The 19,042-nt window shown below is 39.8% G+C and overlaps 2 protein-coding genes across 2 annotated transcripts in view; one reads left to right on the top strand and one right to left on the bottom strand.

Moving 5' to 3' along the window:
* The first annotated feature begins 566 nt into the window (after window positions 1-566).
* Window positions 567-13,893, top strand: DLD (dihydrolipoamide dehydrogenase). Its single transcript, XM_065840342.2, has 14 exons — window positions 567-663; window positions 1,605-1,680; window positions 2,433-2,512; window positions 4,536-4,604; window positions 6,963-7,032; window positions 7,401-7,501; window positions 7,844-7,987; window positions 8,153-8,254; window positions 8,527-8,717; window positions 10,001-10,171; window positions 10,583-10,772; window positions 11,172-11,309; window positions 12,690-12,779; window positions 12,885-13,893. Exons 1-14 carry the CDS (start codon window positions 625-627, stop codon window positions 12,948-12,950), a joined length of 1,527 nt encoding a protein of 508 aa, XP_065696414.2. The 5' UTR covers window positions 567-624; the 3' UTR covers window positions 12,951-13,893.
* Window positions 13,894-15,988: 2,095 nt separating this feature from the next.
* Window positions 15,989-19,042, bottom strand: part of LAMB1 (laminin subunit beta 1) — a 44,448-nt gene continuing 41,394 nt past the window's right edge. Inside the window, exons 31-33 of the mRNA XM_065840328.2 lie at window positions 18,753-18,929; window positions 17,287-17,446; window positions 15,989-16,442 (exon numbers count right to left, since the gene is read on the bottom strand). Of these exons, the coding sequence (XP_065696400.2) occupies window positions 16,306-16,442; window positions 17,287-17,446; window positions 18,753-18,929 (474 nt within the window). The 3' untranslated portion in view covers window positions 15,989-16,305. The remainder of the gene's footprint in view (window positions 16,443-17,286; window positions 17,447-18,752; window positions 18,930-19,042) is intronic.

Genomic DNA, 19,042 nt, shown 5'->3' with positions numbered 1-19,042 from the left:
TCCACCCTCTTGGCCAAGAAGGCAAATGGCATCCTGTGGAGTCTCCTTCTCTGCAGACATTCAAACCCACCTGGACACCTTCCTGTGGAACCTCATCTGGGTGTTCCTGCTCTGGCAGGGGGATTGGACTGGGTGATCTTTCGAGGTCCTTTCCAACCCCCAACATTCTGTGATTCTGTGATCCTCTAACAGATGGGTAACTAGTCCATGGTCTGAGTGCTCTGTGTCTTGTGGCGATGGATTTTGCTATCGACAAATGACTTGTCAACAAATAAAAGCCAACAGCAGTGTGCTCACACTGCTACCAGACGCTTGGGGGAAGGAAACCCTGTAGGGGTCACTTGTGTACAGCTGGGACAGGTGAGTTACAGCGCTTGCCTGCGGCCTCGGTCAGCTACAGCAACGTGGCAGTGCCACCTGCCGCTTTAAGAGCCTCATCTGCACGGCCCCGCCCCAGCCCCTCAGGCCCCGCCCCCGCGCGCCGCTCTCAGCGCTGCACCGGGCGGCCGCCTCCGCCAGGGGGCCCCGTCGCGCGGCGGTGCCCGCTCCTCCCGCCGCCCCGCCCCACCGCGCTTGCGCCAGTCCGGAGTCCTTGCGGCGGCGGTGAGGGCGCGGGCCGCGGCCATGCAGCGCTGGGGACGTGTCTCCTGCGCGCTCGCTCGGGTACGGCGCTGGCAGGGATGGCACTGCCGCGGGTCGGACGGGGGAGCTGAGGCGCGCCGTGCTTGGGAGTTCGGGCCTGGGGCTCTCCACGCGCCCCTCTCCGCCGGGAGCGGGCGTGACGGCGGGCGGGCGAAGCCGGAGCAGGCGCCCTAGGGCGGTCGCGGGCCTTGGCTGCGGCTCCCGCCCTCCTCCGCTGTCGCTTCCGTCGCAGGGAACGGGAGGCGCTCCTGACCCGGCGCTGCCTCGGCACGGCTGCGGTGACCCGGGCCCGCGGTGCGGCCGGGCCGCAGGCGGGAGGTGCGTGGGCTCGGGGCCTGGTCCCTGCTGCCGGTAGTCTGGGCTGTCGGTCCTCCCGAGAGCCGAGACGGCTGCGGGCTGAGGGAGCGGGGGCGGAGACCCGTGTGGCTGTGGAGGCCGGGGCTGTCAAGACCGTTCCCGCCTTCGGGCAGCACCGGCAGCTTCAGAAGCTTTCAGGAACGTCCTGTACTCCGGTTACGGGATGATCAGTGCTGGTAGTAACACTGCTGTCCCATTACAACAACAAAAATCTTGTCCTCCAGAACCACCTCTGAGACATGGCCTGTTGACAGGAAGCAGCCAAAGGGCATGGTTATGGAACAATAAGACTCTTCATAAACTCCTGTGGCTGTGTAATTTGTGTCATCAAATTGTTTGAGACCCCGTGTGTAGGGTTGAAAGTTTGTGTGGTTAGAGGCAGCCTGAGGCAAGGCTGATGTGCACACAGGTGTAACCATCAGCCAGGCTGCAGAGTGGCTTCCACCTCTTATTCCAGCCACTGCCCTCTGTGTCCACTTAACTTGTGTTGTTCCTGTTTTGGTTAACTGTTGACTCTAACCGTTAATCTGTGTGTGGCCAAATGCTTATTTTTCTTCAAGGGTAGACGTAAACTTTTAAAACTAAGGGGTTTTTTTCATTTCTAGAGGAGCCATTTTGATAGAATTCATCATGGTCCCCAGGGAATTTGTGCAGTGCCACAAAGGACCTATGCCGATCAAGGTAATTAATTGCGAAGAGTTTCTTTGAACAAAAAAACCCCAACCTAACGATCTCCCCCCCCCAAAAAAAAAAAAAAAAGCTACAAAAAGCCAAAGCAGTGCTTCAAACTTAGAATAAATCTTCCAGGTGACAGTGAAATCCATGTCAGCATGGAGATTTAGATGAAAAATAGTGGCTTGTTTGCCTTGATGTCAAGCTAAAGCTATAAATAGAAGTTGAACTTTAAATAACATACAAACAGTGATGGTAATTGATATTCCAAAGGACATAGTGGTTACAAGATATGAATGATTTTCTCCTTTACAAACTACTGGTTTTATGACATTCAGTGAGCATTAATGTTTTACACTATATATCAGTAGAAACTTTGTTGAAAAAAATGTTATAATAAGCTATCCAGACATCTTTGGTCAAGTCCTTAAAAGATTTATAAGAAGAGGATGGGTCAGACAGAATTAAATTTCTTCATTTCATTTTACATTATTTGCCCTGTAGAATTTAAGACTGGCTGTTTTTATTGCACAGTGAACACCTCCATGCAACCTTTCCCTTTGTCCAAAAAGTTACTTTCAGATGTGAGATGTAATTTACTTACCTAAATCCAGTTTATTAAGTTGCGTCAATGTTAATGGCTATTTTGCTTTTAAAAACGTATTTTCAAACACAAATTATTTCAGAAATGCTAATCTGGTATTCCCGTGGTAAAATTTTAGTTGCTGAAACAAAAGTAACTCAAATGTTCTGTGTTCCAGTTGATGCCGATGTCACAGTTATTGGCTCTGGTCCTGGAGGCTATGTTGCTGCTATCAAAGCAGCTCAGCTTGGATTTAAGGTAAGATGAGACCTCGCTCAGGTGACAGAGTATTCATCCAGATGAACTTGAAAGGTGTTCGTGTGATACTGAAAAACTGAAATTGTTCTGTCATGTCCAGGGCCACCAGGTACTGTTGACCTGTTGGCAGTCTTTACCTTGCTTACCCAGATTATTGAGCTGTGGAAATGGAGATGCGAAGGTTTTTACTGTCTGTAGCCCTGCTGCTGACATAGCTGCTCAGGACAGCTGGCTTTTGACTGGAAGTGGTAACTGTGGTGGGCTTGTACTCTTGTGGAAAATAAGGTGAAAAAGAATGCTAGGGAGGAATTTTTCTCCAAAGAAAGAAAAGGAGTGGGGGAGCAGGTTGGGGAAAGAGACAGTGGCAAAAAGTCCGCTGAAAAACTGTCCTGAAGAGCAGACCGAAGGAATTCAAAAGTGGAGAAAATAGTTTGAACCAATGTTTTTGAATGTGAGTAGAGGAATTCCATTGCTGTGTGAGAATTTTAGAGGCAAAAATAAGCCTATAGCAATATTATGGTATCTCATTTACATTTATTTATGTTTGTCTCTGTTGTTCTGTCTTTAAATGCCTTTTGAAAGAGGCAGCTAGTGATGTGTCATTTAGTTGAGTGTATGAGAGTTGTGTGTGTTATATGTGTATAATGTATTTCAGATTTTCTAAACTTATGAAAATACGGAGTGTGACTTCTGCAGGATGTTTTGCCTTCACTCTTTGATATAAGACCAACTTAATCTCTTGGCATTGTGTTATTCTTATGTTGAAATCCGAGAAGGTGGTGCTATCAGTCTTGAGCATATTCCTGCTGGCTGGTATGTCTCAGTGCTTCTGAATTGTGGCACCTGGACTTTGTTGCTGAGCTATTAGTGTCTGAGAAGAAAGGTGCTCAGTGCTACAGGTTTCAGTTGAGACTGAGGCCTTCTGCCATATAAATTTGTCATCATGTACATCAGGTGCTGAAAACAGGAGGAAAGGTAGATACCGTGTCTAAGTGTGTTTCTGTGATTTGATACGGTGAATCCTGCTCTTTATGTTACCACCATCTGTATTTTAGCACAAAAGCAGGAATTTAAAAGAAATTATGGAAGACTTTCACCTGGGTAGTCACTTCTGTCAACAGGTTGCAGCTCTTAGAGTGTAAACTGAAGAACTATTATTTTGAACATGTATGCACTTTGCAAAGAAGTAGATGCCAATTCTTTTGCTTCTATATAAATGGTTTACAATACTCTTTCACCCCCCCTCAGTGATCTGGTTTTACTTGAAATTTTGCCAGTTGTTTGTGTGGTGTTTTTGTTTGGTTGGTTTTGAACAGTTAGACATTGGCAAGTTGATCACAAGGAGGTGAAATGTTTTTCTGTCCTTGTTGGTATTGACCTGATTTTTGCTTGGTGTTGCTTTACTTGATTTTTATCCTTTATTTCTAGATAATTGGCACAACCTTATAACAAAGGGTCTTGCAGGATAGTATGTTTGAAGACGGAAATGTCATTTGTGGCTTAGGAGTTTTATTTTCTTTAAATAATAGATTCCCTCGTGATTTTTAACATATATTGGTTCATTTGTCTGTTGTTTGTTTGTGATTACTTGGTTTTAGGAATCTTTTGCATTATCTACATTTTTTGCAGGTGTTTTGGGGTGTTCTTTTGAATTTGTAAGGGTAGCATCCTTCACAGAACTGCATGTTGTATTTGAGGCAACTTAGTGGATTTTTGAAGAAGAACAACAGCATTTAAACTTTCATAAAAGTATAAATAGTGCAGTGGGGAGTGTGGCACTCTTCTGGTAGGGAATTTTGTTGCAAAGAGCCATTTTGTGTTTTTTAATTTAAGAAAAAAACGAGGGAGGGGAAAGCTGAGAGACAAATAAATCTAGGAATGAATTTAATTACATACTTTTAGAGCAAGAGTTATTGGATAAATGCCTGGTCTTCGTCATTAATTCTAATTTGTCAGATACCCTGTAATAAAATTGTGGCATACTATTGCTAAAACGTTCTTTTTTTCCCCCCTTCTTCCTCAGACTGTCTGTGTGGAAAAAAATCAAACCTTAGGTGGAACTTGTTTGAATGTTGGGTGTATTCCATCCAAGGTAAGTGTACATGGTTTGTTGTAACTTTATTAAAACAACAGATATTACATGTATCATTTCTTAAATGCCTCCTTAATCTTTTTCCAAGATTGACGTACTTTCTTTAAAAATTGAAATTGCAATCCAAATGAGCTGAGGATCCAAACAAATAACAGAGAGGGTTAAAATTTTATTTGCTCAATGTAAATGTTTTGTTTGCCAACTCTGTTTTGTGGACTTTCCCAAAAGAAAGAGAGGAAGAAAATGAAAACTAGATGTGCATACAGATTTATCTTGTTACTCTGAGCTCTCAAGTCTGTGTTGTGACTGATAACTGACTACAGTGTTCACTGTTTGAGGGGCTGTACTATGTGAAATCCTTGATCATCTCATATCACTTCGTGCAAAATAAACCTTCAGTTTTGTCCCAGATGATGCTCTTGCATTGAAGGATGCTGAACTGTTTCACTAGCGGTAGAGAAAGTAGATCAGAGGGAGAGGGGCACCTCTGATCAGTCACGAACTCTGCTTTTGGCTGGATGCACCATGCTCTGAAGAGGGCTGTCTCTCTCCGTTGACTGCAGAAGAAAACCTAGTTGATTAGCTCTTGAAGACTTAGTCTAGGCTGAAATGATATTCTCATCAGCCCCAAAAGATGACCTGTGGAGTGGGGCAGTGTGGAGGAGTGCAGGTGGGGAGGGAAAAGGGAGAGTGCAAGATGTGCACTCCACGAGAAAGGAGAAGTAAGAAGCAATTCAGGAGAACCTAGAATTTGACGTTGTCTGTGCAGTTTTAAGTAATGTCAGAACTAGGGCCGTGTTAGAACAGTGCTATTGCTGGAGAGCCTTATTAGTCTGATCTAGTCTATCTAGCTGGGTGCTAATGAGTCTGCCTCATTAGCACCTAGCAGTTGAAGGAAGACACTGGTGATGACAGGTTTGTAAGGCTGTAGTAAAAGACATAATTTTCTTACCAGGATCCCTGCTAACTACATTGCTGTTTCTAATCTGTTGGCTCAGAGAGGTTCCATTAGGGTAGTTGGAGAAAATGCAGTATAAATACAAAGTTTTTTAAAGGCTATATTATTTTTCCTAAACATTGTATTAATAGTTCTAATGAAGTTCAGAATCTCTCAATATACTGAGGAAAAACTCACTAATGAAGTATCAATCAACACAGCGTTACTTTGAAAGCTGGGAACTTTGCTGGGATCTATTTAACTAACTCTTTTTTTCTTGAGTCTTTTTTTTTTTTTATCCTTTGAAGTTCTTAAGAAAATACCTCTTAACCCATGGCTAAACTTGGATGCTATCCAGAATATTTTTGAGTGGCAATAAGTTTCCTGAGAAGTGGATACTTAGGCTGCACACACTGAGGCAAAAACGAACTATTCAAAAACTCCTTTCCAAAAAGCCACCCAAAAGAATACATTTGGCGTGGAATTTTTTCTTTAATTGCTGAAGTCTTAAGTGGTGGCTGTGTCTTCAACCATATTGGAGGTTACAGATTCAAGGTTGTGACAGGATGCACAGTGGTCAAATGAAATTATCTTATTGTGACAGTATTAGTTTTACTCAAGTGTGTGTATATAAGGCGGTTATCTCAAAATGCGCTTTGAATGTTTTACTGTACCTGCTTTCAGTCTGTGCAGACTTGCACTGATGTCCTTGAAAAGATACATGATCATTTAATGTTTGGGATGGCTATAGTGAAAGACGTAATTCTTCTTACCAAGATCTCTCCCTCACTATATTGCTATTTCTAATCAAAATACAGGTTCTGCATTTCAAGCTGCTGATTTATAATCATAAAAAATATTCAAACTTTAATTTTGAGTGTCCAGTGACCTGAACTAGCTCTAAACCATCGGTAACTTTAGCACAATGCCTCAACCACTAAATTTAACTCACATATGTCTACACAGGCTAAAATAGGGATTTCAGTATAGATTTTCCTTGTTCAGTTTTTCTGTATCCTCTTTTTGACAAGTAACCTCTTGTCTGGGGTAATAAGGAAATTCTCCCATGAGTCACTTAGAATTGTCTTTCATTCCTCTCCTTAAAGTCTGTTCCATTTATTTTTTTTCATCCTTGTGGAGTCGTGTCCAATTTCTCTGGTGAAATGAGCAAAAAGGATGGGTGTGAATTTAACTATTTTCTACTTTTATGTTAAATACGTAACTTTATAAAACACTTTCGTAAGAGATATGGTGTACAATTTCTGTGTTTGAAATACACCTTTTTAAATACCTATGTCAGACTTCTTTATAATGAGAGTGTTTTGCAAATAGTATCGGGGGTTTTTTCCTGATAATATAAAAAATAATTAATTCAACTGCAAAAGTATGTCCCAGTTCACATTTTTCTGTGTGTATTTTAGGCCTTGCTGAACAACTCACATCTGTATCACTTGGCCCATGGAAAAGATTTCGCTAGTAGAGGAATTGAAAGTGAGTGTGAAGAGCTACGTGCCTGTTGGCATAAATGGTTTCCATCTACAAGCAAGTTTAATCATTTAAATCTGACTACTATAGTTTTCTGGTCAGAAAACTTTTTAGGCTTATAAATAATGTCCTTTATCTGTCTGTTGGAGGGTTTGGGACATGTGTCTGTTCCTTGAACCCTGAATCCTGGATACATAAGTTATATTTGAAAAGTTCTGTACTACTTTTTAATATAGCAGCTGTTGAATGTAACCTTGAGCATTTAGTAGGGCCATTCAATACATCTTACTATGTCAGAGCTGTTAATTGTGTTTAGGTTCACTCTTTTAAATAAAAACACTGCAATACTTATAGGAGGTTTTTTGTAACCTTAGTTTCAGGAATCCGTTTGAATCTAGAGAAAATGATGGAACAGAAGAGTGGTGCAGTGAAGGCCTTAACAGGTGGAATTGCTCATTTATTTAAACAAAACAAGGTTAGTTTGGGTTATATACTGAGGTATATCCATGATTTTTTCTGATCTGAATTTCTTGCTTCTTATGTTGTTTTATTCTTGCCACAGAAATTAATTGGGGTGACTGACTCAGCAAGGGCAGAATTGTAATGCTTCTCTTGTAGGAAATTTTTAAATGAACAGTGCCTTCATTCTTAATCTACTTAAAAGAATAGTATACAATTACTCTCTGATTTGTACCAGATGGTGATGCAAAGGTATGTGTTATCAGCTTCTCTAAAGCATTAGTGAGATTCAGGTTAAATGTAGCATAATTTATGTAAGTAATTTGAGTCTGAATTTACTGTGTTCTGATTACTAAAGGTTGTACATGTATCTGGGTTTGGGAAGATAACTGGCAAAAACCAAGTCACTGCAACTGCAGAAGATGGCAGCACACAAGTTATCAATACAAAGAACATACTTATAGCCACGGGCTCAGAAGTTGCTCCCTTTCCTGGAATTACTGTACGTATTTGAAATCCTCATGGTACTTTTTTTCAGTGTGTTATATCCACATAATTTAATGTGTAATACTTTTTTGCATGATTGCACTTCACCACCTTTGTACTTCATATGTCATGTATAAAAATAGATTGTGAAAGATCCCTTTGTGGGTTTCTTTGTTACTAGATTGATGAAGATAATATTGTGTCATCCACTGGTGCGCTCTCACTGAAGAAAGTTCCTGAAAAGATGGTTGTCATTGGTGCAGGAGTCATTGGCGTGGAACTGGTGAGAGGATGTTTAAACCACTTGGCCTTTAATTTATAAAGCAACAAGGTGTTATTTTTTTGTGTGACATTTGATTGTGTTGCTGTGATGTTCAGTTGAGCGAAAAAGCTGGGGACAGTTGGACTTGTTTTATTCTGCACTGTAACATTTGTAAAAAGTGATCAGTTTGCTGTTGTCGTGATTTTGAAAAATTTAGAGTCTGTGGTAAATATTAACGAAATCTGAAGTTTGCTCTTCAAAATCTCTTTTTACCTATATTGTTGTGACTACAGGGTTCAGTTTGGCAGCGCCTTGGTGCAGATGTGACAGCTGTTGAGTTCATGGGCCATGTTGGTGGAATGGGAATTGACATGGAGATCTCTAAAAACTTCCAGCGTATTCTTCAGAAACAGGGACTTAAGTTTAAACTGAACACCAAAGTTACTGGTGCTACCAAGAAACCAGATGGAAAAATTGATGTAGCGTAAGTGTTTAACATACAACTAACAGAATGCCATATATATTTTTCCTCCCAATCCATCAAACCTATTTAAATACATTCTGGTACAATTTTTTTAAACAGTTCATTGACTTGAGTTTCTGTGCTAGTATAAAACCAGTGTAGTTATAGTGAGATCAGTAACACAAACAGAACTCCAAATCATTCTTTTAAGGGAAGATCCTTGCTTCTGGTATAATTAACATAAATATTGTCCATACTGTAATTTTCAAGCCATTAATTTTTGGCTGCTTACTGGAAGGGTTATTTTGTCCGTACTTCCTCTTGTCTCAAAATAAGCGTGGCAGATTTCATTGCTTTTGAGCAGAAATAAATGAAACTATCCTAGAGTGTCTTTTAATGGCCACACTCAAATCTTTTCAATATGTGTGGATGAACAGCTAACATAAAAAGATGTAAAGCAAATTTGCTTTTAAAAAAGTCCATATGTATACGCTACTTCTGTTATTTTTCTTGTCAATCTCTATTCAGAAACTGTAGTTTTGAGTTTTAAGATAATTATTTATGTTACTTAACAAAAGTGAGCTTAAGTGTTTTTTCACTGAAATCTTAGTATGGTGACTTGTATTTGCTGTGTTACCATACCTTGGGATAGTCTGTCCTCCACCATTGTAAAGCTCCTGCATTTGGGCTTCTTTTTATACCATGCTGGATCTCTCATGTAGTCTGTTTCTGCATTTATTTAGAGTTTCGTTTGGGTTCAGGAGTACACTTTTGAAACACACTTCCTACTCATCCCCGCTTACCACGCTTTGGTTCTTGCACTCTCGGAGCACGTGACCCACACTTGTTCTGGGTGCAATGAAAAACAAAGATGCCCTTGAGGGATGCGCCTGATGCAGGGCAGCTTCTAACAGGTGTTTGGTTCTTGGGCCAGAAGCAAGCTTGCTCAGGATACGTGACCATACCCAACCCAAAATATAGGTAATTTGGATGTCAAGTACTCAACACCAATTATTTTGCTGTACAGATTTATCATATTAGGTCGTGCTACTTGCTAGTGGATGTATACCCTGAATTTCTGTGTCTGAGAGTTGTTAACAAATGTAGTTAAGAGGTATTGTCCCTTCGTCCCTCTTCTTCTCCACAGCTCCTGCAAGGCAGAAGCATGGGGCAGGCTGAAGATGAGTGTTTTGGATGCCAAATCCAGACAGGAGGTCACCATCTGGATCATATGAGTTACTAGTTAGAGAAATACAATGCTGAAAGTTTACAGCTTAGCATTTTTGCTACTTATTTTTCTGTAGTGTTGAAGCTGCTGCTGGTGGCAAAGCAGAAGTAATAACGTGTGATGTGCTCCTAGTTTGCATCGGCCGACGTCCTTTCACAAAAAATCTAGGTCTTGAGGAACTTGGAATTGAACTTGATAAGAGGGGGAGAATCCCAGTCAATAACAGATTCCAAACCAAAATTCCGAAGTAAGACTATTTTTTTTTTTTTTACTTAAGCAGAACACTTATTTTATTTTTAAAAGTTTAGCCTACTAAAGCACTCTCTGTCTGTTTTAAATGCAGAACACAGCTTTCTTTTCCGAAAGCAAAACTAAAGGTTTCTGCTTATTTCAGGAACTAAAGATTTTTAGTCAACCTTTGAAGTTTTGTAATTTAAAAGTCACTGTGTATATTTCATACTGCTCACACTTCTTGAAGTGTGGTCATTCTGTGGAAACTGCTCTTTTAAACTTTGTATTTCTTTTGAGATTTAGTATTTTAATCTGTTTTGATTAGAGTTTTCAGTAACGTGTTTCAAACTGACTGTTATATAAGGTAGCCTAGGTGTGCTTAGGATGTTTTTAAACAGTGTCTCATTCTGTTTCATTGATCTGATAGCATCTATGCTATTGGTGATGTAGTTGCTGGACCTATGCTGGCCCACAAAGCTGAGGATGAAGGCATTATTTGTGTAGAAGGGATGGCTGGGGGAGCGGTTCACATTGACTATAACTGCGTACCCTCTGTGATATACACCCACCCTGAAGTGGCCTGGGTCGGCAAATCAGAAGAACAGCTGAAAGAAGAGGTACTGTTCGTTTTCTTCTTGGACAAAACTGTTTTCCCATCTTGAGTGTGGTTTCACTGCTTAGTAGTTTAGCAACTTTTTCTGGGAGAATTTCTGCGTCTGAATTTATTGGTTAGGCGGTGTGTGATTGAATTATTCTCCTCTGCACACCACTCTCCCAAGGATCACAGTTCTCTTTAATGACTTTTATTTTGTGAAGTTAATATTGTTCATTTGTTAATTTTTTTTTTTTTTTTTTTTAATACCATCTTATACTCCTTTTGGTGGTTGTTCTGATGCATTGCTCTTTGTGTCTTATGTGTCTTGTTTTTGTATTGCGCTGTTCTGGTACTTACCAAATTGTATGTATGGTTGTGTTCTTGTTGGTCATTAACTCAGTAACACGTATCTGTTCTGTAGGGTGTAGAATACAAAGTTGGGAAATTTCCATTTGCTGCAAACAGTAGAGCAAAGACAAATGCTGACACAGATGGCATGGTGAAGATACTTAGTCAAAAATCAACAGACAAGATGCTGGGTGCTCACATCTTGGGCGCAGTAAGTATTGTAAATTGTGCTGCTGTCTTGGCCTTGTAAAGGTCTTTTATTCAGTGTTGCACAGTTGGAAAGTAGTTGTCAAGTTAGGAGAAGTGGTGCTTGTAAAAAGAAGGAAGATTTGAGTCCACCATAGCCAGTTTTATTTACTGTTCTCCAGCCCTGCCCTCCTTCCCACTTTTCTGTTACTTTGGTGTTAGACCCAGCATTTTTTTTTCCCCTAGAATTGCCAGGGTTAATTGCTTTCTCTGCTCAGTAACTCTTTTTTTTAATGAGTACTGTCAAATACTTGGAAGTTGAGGGAGCTGAGCAGACTGTGGCTTTTTCATAGGTGTTTTCTTTTTTCCCCTCTCTGGGCTTCAGAATTCAGCAAAGCTGGTAACCTTACTCTGCAGTCACCAAATCTGGAGTCAGCAGCTTATGGAACTCTGATTACAAATCCTTTGTAAAGATGAGAGATCAGAAAACTATATTTGGGAAAAGTATAGTTTTCTAATGTCTCACACATTACAAAGTTAAACTCTGATCTCTCTCTGTTTTCTTTCTTAGCTTTAAATATTTTTTTCCTAGAAAACACTTCCACTTCATTTTTTTATACAGCTTTCATTAAGAGCAACACTAAAACTGCTCTTCATTTTCATAGAAGGGAATTCCTATGAATCAATGTATCATCAAGACTAGTAGATAGGCTTTTTCTTTCTGAATTAGATTCTCATAATTTCCCTTAGGAATATGTACTAAGATATAATGCTAGTTATTTTCTTTTACAATGCCAGTCATTTAAAAATCAGCATGCCTTAAAGGAAGCACAACTTTGGTTTATTGGTGTTTACTTCATTGGGAAATGGCTGGGAGAAAAATCTTAAGATTGTGGATCTGAATGCTAAAAGTGCAACGAGATATCACTGTTTTTGACTTCACAAGTAAATGTTCTCTGAGCAAATACACATAAATACAACAAATAAAAATAGAGATGCAGATGTAGTAACATGCTTTTGCTTTTCTAATTACCTGACTTTCCAGGAGGGCTTTGAAGTTTTGGGGAGGTAGATTTCAGCAGTGCTAATATACACTGTATTAAGAGCTTTCAGAGTGCAGGTATTATCTGACCAGTATCTTGTAGTGCAAGAATGCTGAGATTTTGCACAACTCCTAGTAATGAGAGAACAAATACTCTTAATAAGAAATATGTTTAGATTTATGGTAGGCTTGAGGACAGTCACCAGACTGATTAAGTACTTATGACTTGGAAAACATCTGAAATGCTAGTTATAATACAACTTTTCTAGCAGAAGGTGCTTATTTATAAGCTGTTAGTGATTCAAGAGAACCTGGATAGCGGCATGAAGATTTGTGCTAACTACAAATACTGTTAAATTACAGGGTGCTGGCGAAATGGTTAATGAAGCTGCACTTGCTATGGAATATGGAGCATCATGTGAAGACATAGCCAGAGTTTGCCATGCCCATCCAGTAAGTTTTTTCTAAACAGACTGTTGAACACCAGGATTACACAGACATGCTATAATTACATGTAACTATTAATGACTTGTACCTTCTTGTGTTTGCTCTCTACAGACGGTGTCAGAAGCCTTCAGGGAAGCAAACCTAGCAGCATCTTTTGGCAAAGCTATCAACTTCTAAAATGAAAGTGTAGATCTTCGTATGTGTACAGTACATCTCTGTAAACAGACTGTGGGCCCTTATGGAAGGCTGAGTCTGAGGGTTTTAGGACTGAATTAAGTGAATCTCTTCATTTTAAACATCAAATATTTAAACAAGTAGAGTTTGGAACAAGTGGAATTATCCAGTCTTGTGAATTAAATACTTATAATTACATGTTTATTTACATTATGAATGTTGCAGAAAAACAACCTGACAGAGATTGTTCTCTTTTTCAAAACCAAACATTTTGCTGCTGCATGGAATTACCAGGTATGCTGGTCAAAGCTCTGAGGAAACGTCCAGCATACCTGGTGTTTTCTTATTTGAAGTAGTGATAGACTAAACCAGTTGAATGCTGGCACTTAAAATGCCGCTGGCACTTAAAATGCCACTGTCACTTCCGCACAAAAAAATGTGTTTCCTTCCGAAAGGATTAACTTTAGTATTTAAACTACTTCTTACATACAAGTACCAAAAGTTGTTTTGACCTAGTAGTATTAGGATGTTGGGAGAAGAGGGGCTTGTATAGATCAATTAAAACTATATTGACTTTTTAAAGAGAAAATTACTCTGTGTGTGATTCTCCACACTCGTGTTTTCATATTGAAAACTCATTGGGAAAAATTTAGTGCTGATAGAGAAATTAAAGATTGCAGAAAAATTAATCTTACTGCTACTTAATCTTTTTTGTTCTGAAAGGTTCCACTTTTCCACTTGAAACGCTAAAACTGGGTAGTGAAGCAGCACTTGCTGTTAAGTGCTGTGCCATGAGGGTTACTCTGCACCTTCCACACATAAGGGCTGCAGTGTCAGCTCTCCACACAATTAAGACATACTTCCTTCTCTTGTTCTTCTGTTTTCTATTTTTTGCTCTCTTGCTGTCTCTTCTGTAGCAAGAGAGCTTAATAAATATTTAACATGGCTGGAGTGTCGTCTTCGGTTTGTTTGCTCATCATCCCTGTTACTCCTTTTCATGTCTGGTTTGTCAAATACATGAAGTAACTCACAAACAAATGGCATCTTTGGAAGATCCCAAATGTGCATGTGGAATGTGCCCACTTCCAGTAGCTCATTTTAAGTTTTGTTTTGCAGGGTGCCATTTCTTCTTATTATTAGGTTCTTCTGCCTTGAAGGAAACCTTAATATCTGCTGATATTGTATGTCCTTTTTCATTTTGCCATTGGAATAATAGATGAGAAATGTGCATCCGGAAAATGCTACAGAAGCTACTTGGTTTTGAGTGGTTAGAGATGGTCATACCCTTCTGCCTTTCTTTAGAGCGTCTTATTCAAGTATTGATCCGTTATCCATACTGAGTGATGGAAATATATGCCAACATTACTGTTTTATTAGGATATCAGTTAATCAACAAACACCATTATACTGTTCTTAATTTTTTTAACTCCTGTTTTAAATGTAGATGGAGTTCAACCATGACAGCTTGTTAAGCTTATCACCAGGATATGAGATAATCTGACTCATGGATCTGCTGGGTTAAGTGAATTAACGTGCATCTGCTTTCAGGTGTTAGTAGGAAGTTTCTGAAGGGAAAGCAAAGGTAAGACAATAGCCAGGGAAAGAAAACTTGATTCTTTTGATAGATCTTGGCATTTTTTAATCACTTCTACCCCCTGCAGGTAAATGCTATTAAGTGTTAAGCTTGTGCTTCACAAGTTCTTTGTAGAAGCTTTGCTCTTTCAGGAATAGCTTTGTGTCCATTGCCTCCACCTGCCTCAATACTTGTGGCAGTCTGACTGCAGTTCAGCCCTGAGATCCATCAGTTACAAATTCTAGTATCTCATTTTGTACATGTTAAATGAAATTTTAAAGACTGGGAAACTTTCATCAAGAATACTACTAAAACTGTACTGGAGATTATAGTTTCCTAAACACTTGAAAATAAAATTCAAGGTCTTAAAATTGTTACTGTATTGTTACTTCTCTTGCTGTCATTCCTGTTCGAGTTTAGTGTACAAAGAGTGTTTGTAAAGTTAAGATGAGCTACTGAGCCACCTGTTGATGTGGTGGCAGTTAAGTCTGAATGTTGCAAAGCTTGCAAATAGTATTTTTAACAGCTACCAAAGTATACTAGCAGTGAAATGGATAGATTTCTGTTCCTGTGATAGATTGGTTTGTTTGTTTGCTGCAGCATTTGTAACCTATGGGCCTTAGAGGTAGTTATTTATTTAAACATACTGCTCTTCAGTTTGCTTAGGTGGTGATATGTTCTGCCATAATTGTCCTGACTTAGTCAAGGTTAGGTGAGGTGCAGATGTAGATTGGTTTGTTTGTTTGCTGCAGCATTTGTAACCTATGGGCCTTAGAGGTAGTTATTTATTTAAACATACTGCTCTTCAGTTTGTTTAGGTGGTGATATGTTCTGCCATAATTGTCCTGACTTAGTCAAGGTTAGGTGAGGTGCAGATGTATTTCTCAGGTCAGAGTTAGCAGTCAGGGTGTGTAAATGCACATCGCGGTTTTGGATGCTGGTTTGTGCAGCTGATGAATGTTGTAAATTGATTTGTGCAGTACTGTACAATTGTCTGAAGGTGCACTGTTCTACACAAATTTGATCTGAACTATGGTGAACTGGATGTTACTCTTGCTCTTTGAAAAAAAAGTCTTGTTTGTGTTTGTTAAGTGCAGGCTATTCTCAGAGCTGTCTGTGTACAGCTCCTTACCTGATTTACATTCCGTTGCTGGTGAACTTCTGTAGTTCCTTTTGCAGAGAGGCTTGATCCCCCAAGCTTGGCTTGTCACATAAAATCGGTGCTTGAAATGTAAACCATGTTCACCCTTTCAGTGCTGACCTCTGTTTTTACTTCATCTATCAAGTGTTTCATAATGAGTGACGTGAAACCAGTGTTAAGCCTAAACTTGATATCATGCAGAGAGTAAATAATCCTTTTTGAGTCCTGTGGTATAAATGCTAGCGAACCACACAAGGATGGTATTTCTTCATTCCCTTGTAATTTTGTTCTGAGCAACCATCCTGTATTTCATAGTAATTGGAGCCCTTATTTAGAATTACATAGTTGAAGCCAATATTTTATTAGATCTCTAACCAGTTTAAAAACAAGACTTGCTAAAGGATTAATTGATGGTCCATTTCAGCTACTGAAAACAGCAAGAAACTTAATGAGTCATGCTAGGTACATACATTGATACAAAAGTATTGTTTATTTTCAACGTCAAAAAGTTACTTTTCTTTGGTTCTGTGACTTGAAAGTCAATATAAAACTTGTTCACTTTATCAGGTCTTAGTGTAATGTCAAAAAGAACTAGTGTAATACTTGTAAAACCCATCCCGAACACAAGCATTTCCTGCTCTCGTTTATAAGCAAGTGCTATAAACAGCAACCTTCTGGCTGATTGTCTGTAAGAGGGAGCGAACTGTCTCTTCCAGCTCCACCAACTGCTTGGCTTTGTCTTCCAGAACTTTCTGATTGTTTTCATATGTATTTTCCAAGTCTGTCAGCAAATGAAAGGGAAAAACAGCTTAATTAGGGGTGGTTTGATGCAGTAAAATGTAAATAATTATTGTAATGGATAAACTACTACTCAAATTTATTTTTATTGTGGAGGAGAATCTGATTAGAAAAAAAAAGGCTCCAATGGCACCTTTTTGTTTCCTTAACACTGGGACATAAAATAACAAAGAAGTTTATGTAAGTGGAAATCCATGATAACAACTGTCATTCTCTGTTGTATGGTGGCTTTAACAAAACAGTGAAATGTTTTGGCTTATTATGGTTAAGACCATTTGGTGAGTCGTCGTAACTGTGCAGGAGCAGCTTGAAGGGAAGAACGAGACCCTGGACTGGACAAACCAGAAGGAAAACTTCGCTCCCTCCCTGGTGGCTACGGGCAGATTGGCCCCTCCTGTTCCAGTCAACTTTATCTGGCAATGGGAAATGTTAAATTAATCTGTAATCTGGGACTGACATATCTGATTTAATTTGTTCTAACAGCTTTCTAGGGTGGGGGAAGCACTGTTTGAGGATGGGGATCTTGCCTGAAGGGGTGAGTCCTCGTCCTAAGTGTGGTAGCTGTGTTCCTTCCCTGAGGTGGGTCTGGGAGCAGCAATAGGTGCCACACCAGAAGTTTGTGTCTCATTGTACACTTCAGCTTTTTTATGGAAATCTTTGATTCAGAAGACTGTGTTGTGTCCATAAGAATAAGGAAAGGAGATCAAACCCCAGTAACAAAGAATTAACTTCAATTTTTTTCCCAGCTGCTGATGAGTAGCCAGTTTAACAGTGTGACATGGTGTCATATTCCAAGATGACAATTTACCTCCTCAAAACAGCCTTACCTTTGAGTAGCTGGAGTTTGCTGTTTGCTTGAGCCAACAAAGCTTTAGCTTCATCTTGCAATATGCTGGCTTTCCTCCTAGCATCCGCCGACTCTTCTGTCTTCTTAGCAATGAGATCTTCCACTGTTTTATACTTGTCGTTTAACTCGCTGTTCAGGACCTGTTATTCCAGATAGAAGCACAAGATGGAGCTCATTCAAAAGGGAATGAAGGCAATGGGAGTTTGCATTTCCTCCGTCTTTACTGACCTGGGTGTAAAGGGAAGTCTGCAGACTGTTAGCTCAGTTAACAAAAACAGAAACAGTGTTGGGCTATTTCCTACTTAATATCCAAGACTATAGGAGTTGGGGTGAAGACTCATCAAGTTGCCCTTGTGCAGATCTGTGGCTGGTTTATGGCTTTAATACCAACACTTGGCAAGGATTTCTGGGATTCAGTTACACAATTCTGTCACTAAGGGAAGCCATGGCTCCTAGTGCAGCTGGAAAACTGCATATGGTAAGGACCTGGCCCTGCCTCTGGTTCAGTGTTTGCATGCAGGGAGGAATACCCTTGTTATACCCATTCAGTAGTGAGAAAAGCTGCTGAGTTTGCGTAGGTGAAGGTGCTGGAGAAGTCATGAGGTTGGGTTCTCCCCTGTGCTTTTCTCCAAGAGGTTAAAATTAAATCCTGTGACCCAGCTGAATTCAAGCAATAAGTAAGTTAACAAGCTGCAACAATGCTGCAAGTCTCTTGTGTTTACTCGACAAGCCACCTGAAATACTACTTAGTGTTAAGAAATAATTGATTTGATGGATAATACATCTTTCCTGGCAGAAAATGCCTCTCTGGAGACTGGTGGGCTAACTCAAGACAACAGACCGGAGCAATGAAACTTCCTTTGGCAGATTTGTCAATTGTGTTGTTAATGAGGATTCTTTTGCTGTTACGAAGGTGTGTAGCAGACATTGGGAGCAACGCCATGTGGTCACAGGGCAACATTTGCATCTCTGATATTTAGAAATTATGTGGTTTTATGTCAAGCTAATGATTTTTGTAATTTGATTCTGTATATGCCAAATTCCAGGTTGTTTGTCCTGAACCTGTCATTGTTGTAGAACCATTAATACTCTGTACAACGGGGAAAAAGAATTACCAGTTAACCTGCAGCAGATAGTGAAGCTGAGGGACAGAAACAAAGCTGTGAAAGGCTGACAGTGGGACAGCATGACAGGTTTCCTGCAGCTATTTTAGAACCTGGAACCTTCCCAGTACTACTTTGTATCTGGTAACAAAGTAAGTAAAAAGTAGTTTATCTTCAGTAACTGCGTTAAGTGCTTGTGGGTCTTTTTTATGTTTTGGTTTGGTTTTGTGTCCCCAACACCTGATGAATAAATGGAATCGCAAGTATTCACTAGTGTTCCTTTAGCCAAACCTGGGTGAGCGTTTTGTTGGCTTTCCCTTAGCATCTTTCTTGAGCTTCTCACCTTTTTAACTTCTTCAGCATTTTGTTTTGCAGTAGCAATTGTTTCTTCTATACTGTCCACGTTCTCTGAATTTGTAGCAGCCTTTTGCTTAAGGTCTTCAACACTCCTCTCTAGCTCAGACAGACGTAAGGTAGCATTGTTCAGTGTTTCTTCAGATGCTGCGTTTTCCGATTCAATCTAAGAAAAAGGAACAACAGTTACATTTACAAAAGACACTGACTATAATAGTAAGTAAGCTCTCTGGATAAGCCCTGATCAACTAATTGGTTTGTGTCCACAGGTCTGATATG

The sequence above is a fragment of the Patagioenas fasciata genome, chromosome 1 (genome assembly GCF_037038585.1).
Source record: "Patagioenas fasciata isolate bPatFas1 chromosome 1, bPatFas1.hap1, whole genome shotgun sequence".
In the NCBI taxonomy this organism is placed as follows: domain Eukaryota; kingdom Metazoa; phylum Chordata; class Aves; order Columbiformes; family Columbidae; genus Patagioenas; species Patagioenas fasciata.
Note: the sequence above shows the minus strand (reverse complement) of the source record. Positions and strands in the feature narration are given on the sequence as shown.